Raw genomic sequence first — 14,879 nt, forward strand, 5'->3', positions numbered from 1 at the left:
TGCATGTGACAACAATGCCTTAAGAACGACTCGACGTCGAAATTTTCTGGTTCGAGCCTAAACAAGGTCCCTGCATTCCGTTTATTCTTGAACAAGATAACATGAATTAAGTCGTTTCTTTTAGCCCTCCCTCTAAATTAAAAGCAGGCCTTTCTCCAATCTAGAGGCTAAAGGCTTTAAGCCCGATATATGACCCCTTCCCTCCCAAAATATGCCCTCCCTCATCCAACATCATGGCCATATCATTGTACTTCAAACAGAAATTAGTAATGAATAAGTTTGCAAGCGCAAAGCAGAGCAAACCGTGTAATAAAGGTGACTGTTTTTGCAAGATATCACTCATAAGAAACTTTGTTAAACTCGCTTTTTGACAGCACATTCCTGAACGTTTTTTCACACCACTCATATGCACCCCAAGATATGGGCCCAGTGTTTACAAGTGGGGAGCTATGTTGGAAGCCCTATGCCTCACAACGGGCAAAGAGTATCAAGTCGAGTAAGTCATACAAGTGGATTTTTGCAGTATTTCGTCTCTAAACACCGGTGTACCAAGTTATGGCTCTCTGCAGACTTGCTGAGAGTTAAGTCTCTAGAGTTGGTCGCAAAAGTCGCAGCATTTTCATGAGAAATCCTCCAATAATGTTGGGTACTCTTCTGGAAACAAACACAACGTGTTTATCACACAGTGATGCGGGTGAAATGAGCGGAATAGTCTAACGACGGACATTTTCTTGCAGCAATGTTGGCTAATATTGCATCAAAACCGCTGTTGATACCATACGTTTTCACTAAAACAGGGAAAGAGTCTTGCGACCCCAGTGGCAGAGTGCGGAGCCCGTCTGAAAAGCTCACTTGAATCACATGTAGGTCAGAAGTTTGTCATCATACCTCAATAAGCTTTTTCTCTAGCAGAAAAGTTATTTGTCCTCTGGAAAATCAACAAGAAATAACCGGTTTGATTGAGGATTTGTTACTTAGTATTCTGTAAGTTATGTAATTAATCACTTGTTGTGAATTTTTTTTAGAATTAAGAGGTGACTTACTACTGGGTGGGACCCGACCGACAGACACGGTTGCACACCCCCTAAAAGACCCTCAGTAGAACAAATGTAACATCACTTGTGCTGTCCTGTTAGATCAGACAAGACTACCACCCGTTTCCTCCCCCCACCCCACCCCCCCTTGATCTCAAATACTCACCAGTATCAGCTATACTCTCAAGTTTTTTCAGAAGCACATCACACGATTCCTCTATCAGTGAAACCATCAGCTTCATTTTTCTCGCGCTGAACGAGGGCGTCAGAATGTTGCGAATTCGTTTCCACGTCTCGTCACGCGCGGAGAACACGTTTGAACCCATCGGTGGTGGTGGAGTCCGCATCATTCGGTTGTGAAACGTCGCAAACTCCTTGACCATGATCGTCTTCAGCATTTCAGGATCTGCCACGACCAAAGATGGTTTCCTACCCAGCGAAATCGCAAAGATCTTGCCGTACTTTCTCACATAATCGAATATCATCAAATGAACGCTTCCATACTTTCGCACCTCCAGAATATTCCCGACAAACGGCAGGGGTTTTGGACCGGGAACATTCAGTCGGTTTAAGACTGAGAAACCAAGCATGCCATACCAGTAGATTAGTATCAACAGCAAAATCACAGTGGAAAACACTATCAATGGATCCCAATTACTAAACGTTTGAATTTCCATTGTGTGATCCGAGTGACATAAGAGTTTTAATCACGTTCGTAACAGACGTCACGCTTCAATGGTCATAGCGTCCTTTCAATGAAAAGTAAACACGAGTAAAAAGTTCTGTCACGAATTATAGATTAATCTTTTTTTCAGGTTTCTCAGATGAACAATCGTTTTCTATTGCTTTCTACAACGCAAAAAGGATGCTGGCTGGCTCTTAAACAAGGTCTTGCAATAATTCTCCCAGCAAACATGCGTGATTCTTCAGGTGGATCGCGTGACCTTCAGGGGTTTTGAATTGCAAATTCCAACAGATTGAGGAGGGTGTTTACTCAAACAGTGATGCTTCAACGACAGCCGAATAAAGATTAAAAGGTCATAGACAAATGTACCAATATCTAATAACAGACCTTGTAAGAGCTCGACCATTATTTGGACAATTTTCTAGGGGCACGAAATGTTTTCTCAGCTTTAGGTTGTGCATTTTTTTTTTTTTTTTTTTTTTTTTTTTTTTTTTGGTGGGCAATAGCTTATGCGAGAAGTGTTTTTGGCAGAACCTGGATAGTAAAAAGCACTTTCCCGGATTTTTTCTCCATGGTTCCCCTTGCACAATTTTTCTTTTTCTTTCAGCAGTTTTTGCTGTGCAGACATTTTTTTTTGGCCGTGGGGGGGGGGGAATTGCCCAACCCCTGTCAGCTGTTAGTGTTTCCACTAGAGGAAACTAGAGGAAACACTCGGCAAACATTTTGGTAATAAAGTGTGTGGAACTTTGACCGACTTTGAATCTCTATGACACTGTTATTTTAACAGCAGACACGTTTTTGCTCAAAATAGTTGCAGACAAACTCTCTCGACTTCTTATTGAAATATGTGTAATAAGTTCGACACAGAAAGCGACAAAGAAATTTTTTAAGGTGGTTGGCATAATAGTGCTGAACATGTTACACACAGAAAGTTAAAATTCCTAAAAACTCTCAAAAGCGTGAAACAGGCTTCCAGGCGTTTATCAGCAGTCGGAGCGTAACACGAAAAACGATAAGACCATTTTTTTTTCCTCTCGTCGTTTTCGCGCTGCTCCCCAACTAACTGAACGCCTTGAAATGACAAGCGATTTCCATTTAAAAGTTTAAAGTCTATTCATTTAAAATGACTCTTTTCTTTACATAGGAAATGTCAAATGGAAAATGGAATCTTAGCGTACCCCGCTGTCAATCTCAATTCAGTTCGACAGACAGGGCCGTATGAGTTTCATTACGAGATGGTTTGCCCGTTTGTAAACACAACTTTGCCTGGCTGCTTTAACATCTTTACGCCCTTTTACACACATTACTTGCACAACTGAATCAATGTTTAGGACTCCTGCTGGAATTGAAACCTTAACACCTCTCTGTACTGAGCCAAAACTTCATATTTAACACATTGTATTCTTTATTTGATATCTTTGCAAGTATTTACAGCAATGCAGTTTATATTACTATATCTCATCTGAAAGGGTACAAGATGTACTATCCAAAAAAAAATAAGTTGCCTTCATGGAAAGTAATATAACTTTTACAAATATTTTAATCAGAAGCACTTAGCAAGAAAAGCTGAAAAAGGTGAAAACAAATTGAGATAAACTCAAACATATTGTAAATAAAACCACTCTGCTGTTTCAATTTCATGAAAAAAGAAATAAAACTTTTTTCCTTGACATAAATTGGAAACACTGTAACACTGGTTGGAAGTGAAATTGCACTGACGCCCTTGGTTGCAAGTTTCAATAATGTCTTATCAAAAATCTAGTAAAAATATTTTATATGACAGGACAATTACTGACTGTTTGTTGTCTTTCTTTTCTCAAGTTAAGATTTATTATCATTCAACGTAGAGTGGAACTGAATATTTATCACCTGCCAGGTCGAGTTAAAACCACTTTGATAGCAAATTATACCCTTAATCAATGCTAAACGAACAAAAGGGATCATGTAGAATTATTATAGTTAATCAGTCGAGTGTAAATGTTTGCTCAAAAATCAGAACCGCCAAGAGTCCGAATTCGCAGCGATAAACAAAAGAAAAGTGGGCTCTAAGGACAAGATTGCCCGAGGAGTCTACTGTCATGAAAAAACGGGGGTGCTCTTCAAACTTTTTAGGGGTTAAAAAAAAACAGTTTTGCTATCTCTTAGGGTGTTCAGTCTCAAAAAGGCCAAAGCGGGAACTTTCGCGGTACCTTTTAGGGTATTGAGCCGAACGAAATATGACGAAAAAACGTGTTGTTTTAGAATTGGTATCTCTTAGGATTGCAAAAACTTTCAAGCCACGCCCACAAAGCAGGATCTTGGTACCTCCTAGGGGTTCTTTTCAAAATTTCCCACGAGAGCCCCGGTCCTTTTTGGGGAGAGTCCCGTCTCGGGCGAGAATGATCGCGTAAACGATGAGTTGTAGCTTGTTTATAGAATATGCCAGGCATAATCACTGAATTCTAATTGGCTTGGGCAGGTAGGGTCGAGTGTAAACATACGGTTATTAAAATTAGCATCAAAAAGCACAGCCATATCATGGTGTGATATATCATTGCTATCATGTTATGGCATCACTGAAAAAAGTAACTCTTTTAACTTTATATAGACTGAACTCTGACTAACACGCCATCTTTTGCCGACAAAGTTATGCCGGCATGGATTTTCAGAGGAACTTGAGTTTCAGGCGATGCCACAAACTTGTAATTCATCAGGATTCGCGCCAGTGCAACCTTGATCTCCATCAGGGCGAACCTCATTCCGATGCAGTTCCTGGGCCCGGCACCAAACGGTAGGAACTGGAAGGGATGGATGGCGTCTTTTGCGGGACCGCGGAATCTCTCAGGGTCGAACTTCTCCGGGTCTTGCCAGGCATCAGGGTCATGGTGAAGGGCGTATATGGGAATCACGACTTCCGTACCAGCTGGAATGTGGATTCCATTCAGGTCGTAATCTTCAGCACATTGCCGATTTGGGAATGCACCAGGTGGACAAAGTCGCTGAGACTCTTTGATGACGCAGTCAAGGTATTGTATGTTCTGGGCCAGTTCGTACAGAGGCTTTCTCGTGGAATTAGACTCCACGGCCTCTTTGATCTCTGCCCTCAGCTTGTCTTGAACATCTTGGTTTAGAGCCAGGTAATACAGAGTAAAGCTCAACGTGTTGCTCGACGTTTCGTAGCCAGCCAATAGGAAAACGATTGCCTGGGCAATAATCTCTTCGTCAGAAAGTTTGCTGACCCCTTCCACCGTGGTCTCTTCGTTGGCGGTCATCATGAGATGGAGCAGGTCTTTCCGTCCCGTCAGCCCCTGCTGGCGCCGGCTTTTGATGATGTCTTCTGCAACGTCTTTAAGATATGATGCTGGGTTGCCACGTCGAGACAATAGTAGCCGAAAGAGAGAATTACCAAGGGGAAATCGGCCTATCTGTCGGACGATAGTAGGGATTTGGAATAGCGCTTTGGCTTTTTCCAGCAATTCCTTGTTTTCCCCCAATTGAATGCTTGTGTCCACCCCAAAAGCCGTGGAGAGAATCACTTCAAGCGTCAGCCTACTGAACCAGTCCAGCATATTTACACTTTTATCTGCAAAACAGGACACGCATTTAGATTTTTGAATAACAACTGATATGTATATTCCATGCGAATGTCCATATACCCTTTCCTTTTCATTGAATTGGCACCCATATAAGTCACGTATGTGTCACGCGTTTGTGTCACACCATACTCGGATAGTCGGGTCAGGCTGAGGACACACACACTCCGTGGACACACATACACCGTGCGTCGACACAATAATCCGTGTCAATCCTCTCCATCCCTAACCATCCTTGTTCTTTTATGGTTTATTATCATCTCTTTGCTGTTTTCCTATCTCAGTAAACTGTTATAAATTTTGCACGTGACCAAACGAATTCAAATTAGATCCCGGTAATTAGACCAAATTACCGTGACTGAGCTCCTTGAATGTACTACAAAGTCACTATTATCTCCTTTTCAAAGTACCTCAGGGAATACCTTACACCTCAGCTACTTATTCATGATTAAATTAATTTGTGACGAGCAGCAACTCAATTCATTATTCACCTAAATCAGCAATTTCCTCGAGTTTTTCCAGCAGAGTGTCGCACGACTTCTCAATCAATGGCACCATCAGCTTCATCTTTCCCGCGCTGAACGTGGGGGTCAGCGTGTTACGGATCCTCTTCCAAGTCTCGTCTTTCGCATTTAAGAGGTTCTTGTTAAACAGTGGACCCGGGCTTTGTACTTGAAAACGATTGCGAAAGTTTGGAAAGTCCTTGATCATTATCTGCTTCAACAACTCTGGATCTGCAACGACAAGCGAAGGTTTACCACCCAGACAGATGGCGTAAACCTTACCGTACTTCTTGAGGTAGTCGAGATGCATGAGATGCAGACCATCATATTTCCTCGCTTCAAGAAAGTTTCCGAAGAACGGAATAGGTTTGGGACCAGGGACGTTGAGTATCTTGAGGGCTGCGAAGCCTCGCGTTCCATACCAGTAGAGAAACAACGCTACCAGGAGTACAAGAGACGCGATGGCAACAGGATGAGCGAGAAATTCCAATGGCAACATCTGCTGTAGCAGTGCCCTCATTGTCAGATCCTCTTCACCTTGGAGAATCAGAAAAAAGACTTGAACGAAGAGAAGTGGATCCATTAACATTAAAAAGAAACACTAATACGTCTTGTTTACATAGAAAATGCCAACATCACATCATCGCGGGGCAACTCATTGCAATATTGATTCTGTTCATAAGCATGAACAGTAATTACTTGTTACAAATACAACTTACCTTTATAATTCTACAATATAAACCTTCAACAGATGAGGTGATTCACTAGACGCTGGATAAGTATCTGCGACAAACGTGTTTTGAACTGCTAGAACAATTGCCCGCAGATGTAATGATACCGTGACGTCTTTTGTGATTTGTATTGTTTATTTGCATAATATATCAGTTGCGTAATCTTACAGTAATACTTTTAGAAATGAAATAATCACCGAATTTATGTGCGCAACGTAGGCTGTTGCGAAAAAAAAAACATTAAGGCTTGAACGAGATTTCTACTGAAATCAACTGGACGTTAAGAAGGGAAAGACGTGAAGCGAGTTAGCGCGGAGCGTTTTGATTCATCTTCATAAAGGTTGCTAGGGCTACATGTTGAGCCGGTACAAAACACAAACAGGATAACACAAAGCCCATATAGCGAAGATATCAGTTTTACAAAGATTGACGTCATTTGTGATCACGTGCGCCAAAATCACCCAAGCGTGTGATTGGCAGCTGGCAGTCCTTGCATTTTGTTTGTTTTCGGTATGTTTCCGCCAAACTTTTACAGTGAAGCATTCCTATATTATTGTATGAAAAACATCAAAATCTGCTATGGTGCTTTACAAGACAGCTCAGAAACAACAGATTTTCGATCGGAACGTGCCGTGGCCACTGCTGACCTGCATTACGAAATAAAGTATACATGTATGTAAGTATGTATGTAAACAGGCCACCAGTAAAGTGTTCTGAAACTCGTAATATAATTTTTATTTGATCGAAAAATAATCCATGCAAACAAAATTAGCGTTTTGGCCACGTTTCAGAACAAAATCTTGAATAGGAATGGAGCGACAGGCGATTAAAGAACACTTGCTCATGATATATTCCCAGTGCTCATGACGTCCCTGATATCTTCGCTGTAATAAAGAAGTACGTGGCGTTATATATATAGCGAACACTGGACGCAGTACTTTTGAAACTATGGCCATACGTATATATAGCAATTTGAACATAAATATAGCAACTGCACTTTAAAATATCAGTTTTCAACATTTCGATCCTATTTGACAGGCATTGACGTCAACATAATTTACCGCTTTTAAAACGTAAAGAAAACTTTTAATTTTACAGTGCGTGGAACCCGGTTAATACGGACACCAAGTGGACATGCCTTAATGTCCGTATTATCCGGGTGTCCGTGCTGTAAGCGGGCTCTCAGGAAAATCGTCACCGAAACATGACGGCATCGATATAAACATGTATAAAGACTACAGGAGGAGGAATAATAGAAGGAAGAAAGCTTTTTTAAGGGCTACAGTACAAGTGTCAAGCACCGGAAAACAATCAAGCACGTCACGCAGTTTTGCTACTGTTTTTTAAATAATAATAAAATCGTATTATTTAACTACAAATAATTGCGAAATATTGCTGAGAACCTTACAACCAACTGGTTAAAAGTTAAAAAAAGGAAAAATTTTGTGACGACGTTTCACAGGGACCTGAGGGCAATTTCATAATTATTAATAAACGCACCGTTATTTACCTGTGTTCCTTTTTCTTTTTGAGTCGTTTAGTTTACATTTGAAATACGTTATTTTGTTTGCCGCTTTGTAAACGTGACGCTTCGACTGGCTTCTATTCATTCTAAACGATTTAAAAAGACACAGGAACACAGGTAGATAACAATACATTTATTTTAAAAGATTATGTTATTACTGATACAGAGTTTGGTTCCACTGTGACGTCATTATCGTCAAAAATGAATAAAACTGTGAGCGAATATCAATGAAAAGGAATTCCTAAGAGACAAGAAATAATATAATAAAAATGTAACGATGATGTAATCAGGTATCAGCACGCAGCAAACAATTCTCCGTCTTGAAGAAGTGCAAATCGAAGTTTGATTGTTTAATTTTTAAAACGCTCCTTAAAGAGTTGAAACCTGTGTTTAAAAACACTCAAAAAGAAAATTAAAAATTAAAAAGACTCTATTCACGCCAAACGTTTTACGTGACTCTGCGTGTTAATAACCTATATCGTCGCCACATTTCTTTGACAGTTATTTAAATTCGCACACAATCAGGGGATTTACAGAAAAAAACAGTCTTCACTTTCGGATATTTTGTGCCCCTTAAGCTCATTTTAATTTAAAGGAGAATTGTCTCAATTTGTTGTCGGGCGAGAGGTGAGGTACATTTTTGAATAATTTTTTCCTATCTTCTATGCCAGAGTAATGTTTGACCCAAGACTTCACGGGTGTAGGTGTAACCTCTGATTTTTCTTGGAACAGACGGTAGTAGTATTTACACTTCATTTTAGAGAGAGGAACCGATTTTTCAGTGGAAAAGTCAAAAATGTCACAGTGTATGTAAGTAGAAGTACATGATGACCTTACCTGACCCTAACGTGGGAAATTTGATTTTAATCTTCCAAAAGTCCAAATGTCCTAGGAACTGACCGGCGGGGAAGTAAAAGTCAGTGATACTCATCACTAGTGTGCAGACTAGAAGAAGAACATTTACTGTTTCTTGACTTTCATTAAAAAGTTGAAGTACTGATGCGCGCGTACACAGCTGTAAATTTTATAAAATTACAATTATACAGAGAGAAATAATTGGAAATCGTTAGGAGGAAAAAAATTAAGGTTAGAATTCTGCTAAAACAATTAAACTATTCGCTCTCAATTTCTATGAGCTCAACATCACAATTCAAACAGGGCGCTTTTATCTTTTACGACCGGTGGTGCGGATTGCCACCCCTCCCCCTCAAATTAATTTGCTTCCTCGTGAATGTCAAACAAAATCGCAAAGGTTGGCAGCATTACTTGAATAGTGAAAACGGGTAGGGATACCGCCTGTTTAATAGTTGAAATATATGTTTTGATAGCAAAGCGACTTAAAATTGAAGTCGAAACTCCCATAGGCAGACACCTTTGGTACTAGTAAAATTAAAAAGTGTCAAATGAGAGAGGTGACGGCTTATAAGATTTTAAAATGTAGTGTTTGCATATAGCTGGGAGAATGTTCCAGTGTCCGCTGAGTGAAGATGACAATATTTGGATGAAAAAAATTCCTATTTGCAGGTTGGCTTATTTAGTTCAAAGACACAGAATATGGTAACCTGCCAGAGGTGTCAAGTAAGTCGGTCTTTAAACTAGGGTCTCTACTCGAACACGAACGCCATCTCTTGCACTCAAGGAGCCGCCAGGGTGTATAATCAGAGGTACTTGTGTCTCGGGTGACTGCACAAACTTGTACCTCAGCAGGATTTTCACCAGGGCAATCTTGATCTCCATCAGGGCGAACCTCATCCCGATACAGTTCCTGGGCCCGGCACCAAACGGTAGGAACTGAAAGGCATGGATGGCGTCCTTAGAGGAACCGCGGAATCTCTCAGGGTCAAACGTCTCCGGGTTCTGCCAAGCATCAGGGTCATGGTGAAGGGCGTATATGGGAATCAGTATCTCCGTTTCAGCTGGAATGTGGATTCCATTCAGGTCATAATCTTCAGAGCATTCTCGGGTGGCCTGGACACCCGGGGGACACATTCGCTGAGATTCCTTAATGACGCAATCGAGGTATTCGATGCTGTGAGTCAGATCGTAGAGCGAAATATCGGTATTGGACTCCATGGCGTCTTTGATGTCTGCCCTCAGTTTTTCTTGAACATCCGGGTTCGTGGCCAAGAAATACGCAGTAAAGCTTAACGTGTTGCTTGAGGTTTCATAACCAGCTAATAGGAAGAAGACTGATTGTGCTACAATCTCCTCGTCAGTAAGTCTGCTGACCCCTTCCACCGTGGTTTCGTCTTTGGCCGTCATCATGAGTTGTAGCAGGTCCTTCCGTCCCATGAGCCCTTGCTCGCGACGGGTTTTGATAATTTCGTCGACAATGCCAAGAAAATATGTCGGTTGGTTTCCAAATATAGCACCCAGTACCGAAAAGAGAAGAGTGCCAAACGGCAAGCGTTCAATCTGCCGGACAATCAAAGGAATTCTAAATATTGCCTGTGCCTTTTGCAGCATTTCTGTATTTTCTCCCATTTGAATGTTCGCATCCACGCCAAAGGCCGTTGATAAAATCACTTCGAATGTCAGCTGACTGAACCAGTCGAGCATATCCACACTTTCACCTGACGGAAAAGAACGCAGGGTATAAAACCTCTCAAAACTAATTACTGTATTACAAGGCTTGGCATAGACCAAGCAATAGCCTCCCAGGCAGAAGGTCTTAAAGCTTAGCGTCTGCGAGGGAGGCTAACCAAGTGAGCGAGTGAAGAACTGTCCAGTCGCCACTTTCGACCAGCAGATAATTGCTTATTGCCAGACGTGCCTAATCGATGATAGAGCCATGATAAATGACAACATTGAGTAATCGATGGGTAATCGGTGAGTAATCAACTGATTAGTCATTGATTATAGGCGATAATCAATGAGCAATCGCTGGCCAAAAATTTTGTGGCCTATGGGTTACTCATGGATTAGATCGATTACTCATCGAGGCCTTTGATTATCCATTGATGATTTTGATTATTCTTCGATTACTCTTTGATTACCCATCAATTTCTCATTGATTGCACATAATACATTATTATGCTGCACATCTATTTAAGCTTTGTGGCATTTTTCTTTACGTGTATAGTCCTGACCAATCAATGTCATTGAAAACTAATCAATGGAATCAATGACTAGTCGATTTTGTGCCTGTATCCGATTATTCAAAGATTACATGACTGATCAACTTACTAACCTTTCAATTATTTCATTTCACTGAACGATATCATATTCACAAATGAAAAGCTATTCAGATTTAAAATGATTGTTTCACCTTTATCCAATTTTTGTAAAAAGGAAGTTGAATTCCTCGAACATCTACTTTTTTACTGTAGGTGTATAGAAGCCTTTTGGCAGGCTCTTACTTCTAAGCTTACAAAACAAAACATTTTTGTAGAGACTCTAACACTAATGACTATCTTATTTGGTGAGTTTAGTGAAAGCAAAGATAATACCATTTTAAATCACCCGATACTTATACATTATGGCAAAATTTTATATCTTTAAATGCAAATCGAACAATATGGAACTATCATTAGAGGTTTACAAAAAATGGGAAAACTCTTAACTTGTAATTTCAGCTAAACTTTCAACGTTGTTTCTTGAGCCCCCTCTCCCAAAAAAGGAACTGTAAATAAGACTTTACTGTATGTAACGTATTGTAAGTAGTTTTCTGTGAGTAATGTATTGTAAGTACTTTAAGTGTATGTAGTGTACGTTTAGTAATGTAATTTATTGTAACTAGTCTATTGTAAGCAACATACTGTAATTCGGTATCTGTAAGTAAAGTATTGTTATTAGTATGTTTAAGTATGGTTAAGTTGTGTGTCATATTGTACTGTGTTATAAGTGCAATAAAAAAATTGCAAAATTACAAAAATAAAACCCTTTCATTGATCTCACGATTAGTACTTCTAGCTTTTGTCACGATTTCCAAAGTCCCGCCGTAGTCAATCGAACGAGACCGAACCAAAAATCAATCGAACTCAATCGATCTTAATCGTTCGATTGGAGTTCGATTGGTTCGGTAATCGAACATAATCGAACTGGAACTTTTCGGTGAGTTCGATTACCGAACCCAATCGAACTCAATCGACGCGATTGGTTCGATTTTGTTCTTAAGGAAAATAAATTCATCAAGCAGCGTTTGAGAGCGGCTTTGTTTCTAGCCTCAATGGAACATTAATTCCACCTCCAGGTCTCCATCTACCTCTCGGATCATCTTTGGGGCTATCAGTCACAAACCTTAGACCATAAACAGGGAAATTTTATCAGATCTTTGTACATAACAGTCAGTGCTTCATGCTAGCGAGAATGAGACTTACACTTCAACTTTTTCCTTCAGCGGCCAAAGCACAGGCACCAGTTCTCGTTGTAAATGACCAAGTTGGCCGCGGTCATCGTCAATTACCCTCAAAGCCGGACCCCTTTCTCCTCTTTTCTTCTTGACAATAAATCTATCCCCGACACGGACGGCGAAAGAGCACTCGTGGTAGCCTTTTACCACCGCTTCCAGAATGGTTAGTTTCACCTCTTCTGCCCTGTCCGACATCTTGCCTGTTGTACTCGTGTTTGAAATAGAACTTATTTCACCGCCACGCTTTGTTTCAAAACAGATGAAACTGGTTTTATGTTCGATTGTTGAAGTGTTCGATTACCAACCTTCAATTGCGTTCGATTGGTAAAATTTTTGGGTGAGTTCGATTAAGTTCGATTACCGAACCCAGTCGAACTCAATCGAGTGATTGAAGTCGATTGAGTTCGATTACCGAACGTTCGATTGACTACGCCGGGCATAGTGTTTACCTATAACTAACGAAATACGGTCATTGGATGCTGCACCTTTGTGTCAGTCATGAACGGCAGGCAGGCTTTGCGGCCTCGACAGCCTAGAGACACTGCAGAGGGATGGTTATTAATCACGTCCCGTCAAATTCATTATTTATTCAAAACCGAACATGATCTTGATGTCACGAAAGACTGTCACGCAAGACAGTCACGTCTTATGAACGGGCTCCTCACGTATCACTATAAATCAATAAACTAAAACACCCAAATGACTACGAATACTGCATAGCATATTGTTTCAGTAGTTTTTTGTTGGCAACCAAAAAAAGTTATCCCCTGACTTACCTCAATCAGCAATTTTCTCAAGTTTTTCCATCAGCGTGTCACATGACTTCTCCATCAAAGGAACCATCAATTTCATTTTCCCTGCGCTGAATGTTGGCGTCAGTATGTTACGGATTCGTTTCCAGCTGTTACCTTGAGAGTGAAAGACGTTCTTGTTAAAAGGAGCACCTGGAAACTGGAAAATGTAACGATCGCGGAAGTTTGGAAAATCCTTGATCAGTATCAGCTTTAAGAGCTCGGGATCCGCAACGACGAGCGATGGTTTGGCACCCAGACAGATGGCGAACACTTTGCCGTATTTTTTAACGTAATCGAGACACAAGAGATGCATTCCATTGTATTTCCTCACTTCAAGAAAGTTTCCAAGGAATGGAACAGGTTTGGGAATATGAGGAACGTTGAGTTTCTTAAGGTCTGCGAAGCCACGCGTTCCGCACCAGTAGAGGAACAACGACACTACGAGAAGTGACAGTGTCGTGATGGCAGCAGGATGAACGAGGGATTCCAAAGACAAAATGTTCCGTAGCGATTCCATCATCGATGGTCTTCAAAATGTGTACTATATAAAGGTCCTGAAGCAAGCCTGGAGTAAAGAGAAATGTGGGAAATCAAAATCTCACCGCAAGATCTGCAACCCACTCGCTGCAACTGAAATTAATTCAATTCAGTTCATCGTTCACTTGTTCACTTGTGCTTTGCTCTCCGAATTCTTCTGTTTCGCGCTCGCCGAAATTTTTTTCCGTCCTCGCCGGGAGCCTGTTCGCAGGCTAAAACAGATACAGCTGCGTAGTAAGGGATCGCCGAGGAATAGCTCTGACCGTCTAGCCACTGGTCCAGCTGAAAATGGTTCTCGGATGAATGACTGGATACGGAATCGTATAATCTTTATATTGTTTATTCGATCTATAAGGAAGATACATAATTCTTGAGAAACCTAATAGCGAGCGATGCGTGAAATTGCATGGGAAATTATAATTCTCAAAATTGAACCGGTTACAAAAACAAATTACTTACTTGTGTGGCGATATCCAGTCAAACTTTAATATTTCAGTAACAGGTCAGCGAAACGGGTTAGCAGATCGAGCAGTATAACACTACAGTTTAGCGATGTTCAACCTAAGGTACAAAACACTTTGTGATCTTTGTCACTGATTTCGTGTTTTTGAAAACGTGTCATTCCATACGGCGCCCATTCAAGCGGAGTGGCTGAAATGTATAGAAATTTTGAAGAGTCTTAATATCGTATACTAATATCGAGTAATGTCTATGTTAAAGTTCAAAATAAACTTAAACCTACCTCAGTTGTTGTGTATTGTCGTTTTTGCGACTCAAAATGGCGACTTTGAGCGATCTGGTGGGTTTTGCGTTGACTGATATCACAGTCAACCCAGACGTTGAATGCGATTAATACGTGACATTATACTGTTGGCGATTGCGTTACAATTTTAACCGTTTATAAGACAATGCATGAGAATGCTTCGAAAACTTTAATTAATGGTTAATACTGAACTAACTGGTGTACAAGAATGGCTAACACTACATCAATTGACTCTTAATATTAAAAAAAATCAAACTTCGTCATTTTTAAATCCCACAAAAAACGGTGAAAGAGATAATTACATCTTCAGTTAAGTGGCAGTGATTTACAGAGAGTGGAAGAAAGTAAATTCTTAGGAGTTCGAATAGATTAACACTTAACATG

At 40.5% G+C, this 14,879-nt stretch overlaps 3 protein-coding genes and 1 pseudogene across 4 annotated transcripts in view; all 4 read right to left on the reverse strand.

Moving 5' to 3' along the window:
• The window catches only part of LOC149115841 (cytochrome P450 3A24-like), a 3,331-nt gene extending 1,565 nt beyond the window's left edge, over positions 1-1,766 (reverse strand). The window contains exon 1 of the mRNA XM_089285246.1: positions 1,201-1,766. Within this exon, the coding sequence (XP_089141372.1) occupies positions 1,201-1,711 (511 nt within the window). The 5' untranslated portion in view covers positions 1,712-1,766. The remainder of the gene's footprint in view (positions 1-1,200) is intronic.
• A 1,340-nt stretch (positions 1,767-3,106) lies between these two features.
• LOC110068194 (cytochrome P450 3A24-like) lies at positions 3,107-6,620 on the reverse strand. The gene is made up of 3 exons (XM_089285240.1): positions 6,514-6,620; positions 5,783-6,331; positions 3,107-5,281 (listed from the first exon to the last, which is right to left on the reverse strand). Exons 2-3 carry the CDS (start codon positions 6,312-6,314, stop codon positions 4,299-4,301), a joined length of 1,515 nt encoding a protein of 504 aa, XP_089141366.1. The 5' UTR covers positions 6,315-6,331; positions 6,514-6,620; the 3' UTR covers positions 3,107-4,298.
• Positions 6,621-7,850: 1,230 nt separating this feature from the next.
• Positions 7,851-14,767, reverse strand: LOC110041387 (cytochrome P450 3A24-like; annotated as a pseudogene). The gene is made up of 4 exons (XR_016206143.1): positions 14,475-14,767; positions 14,192-14,383; positions 13,178-14,080; positions 7,851-10,623 (listed from the first exon to the last, which is right to left on the reverse strand). The product of XR_016206143.1 is annotated as a cytochrome P450 3A24-like (transcript).
• LOC149115842 (uncharacterized) lies at positions 11,114-12,880 on the reverse strand. Its single transcript, XM_089285255.1, has 2 exons — positions 12,370-12,880; positions 11,114-12,289 (listed from the first exon to the last, which is right to left on the reverse strand). The coding sequence occupies exons 1-2, from the start codon at positions 12,594-12,596 to the stop codon at positions 12,181-12,183; spliced, it is 336 nt and encodes a 111-aa protein (XP_089141381.1). The 5' UTR covers positions 12,597-12,880; the 3' UTR covers positions 11,114-12,180.
• Positions 14,768-14,879: the final 112 nt, after the last annotated feature.

Source organism: Orbicella faveolata, unplaced genomic scaffold (genome assembly GCF_042242905.1).
Source record: "Orbicella faveolata isolate gen_17 unplaced genomic scaffold, um_ofav_v1 contig_13, whole genome shotgun sequence".
Lineage (NCBI taxonomy): Eukaryota > Metazoa > Cnidaria > Anthozoa > Scleractinia > Merulinidae > Orbicella > Orbicella faveolata.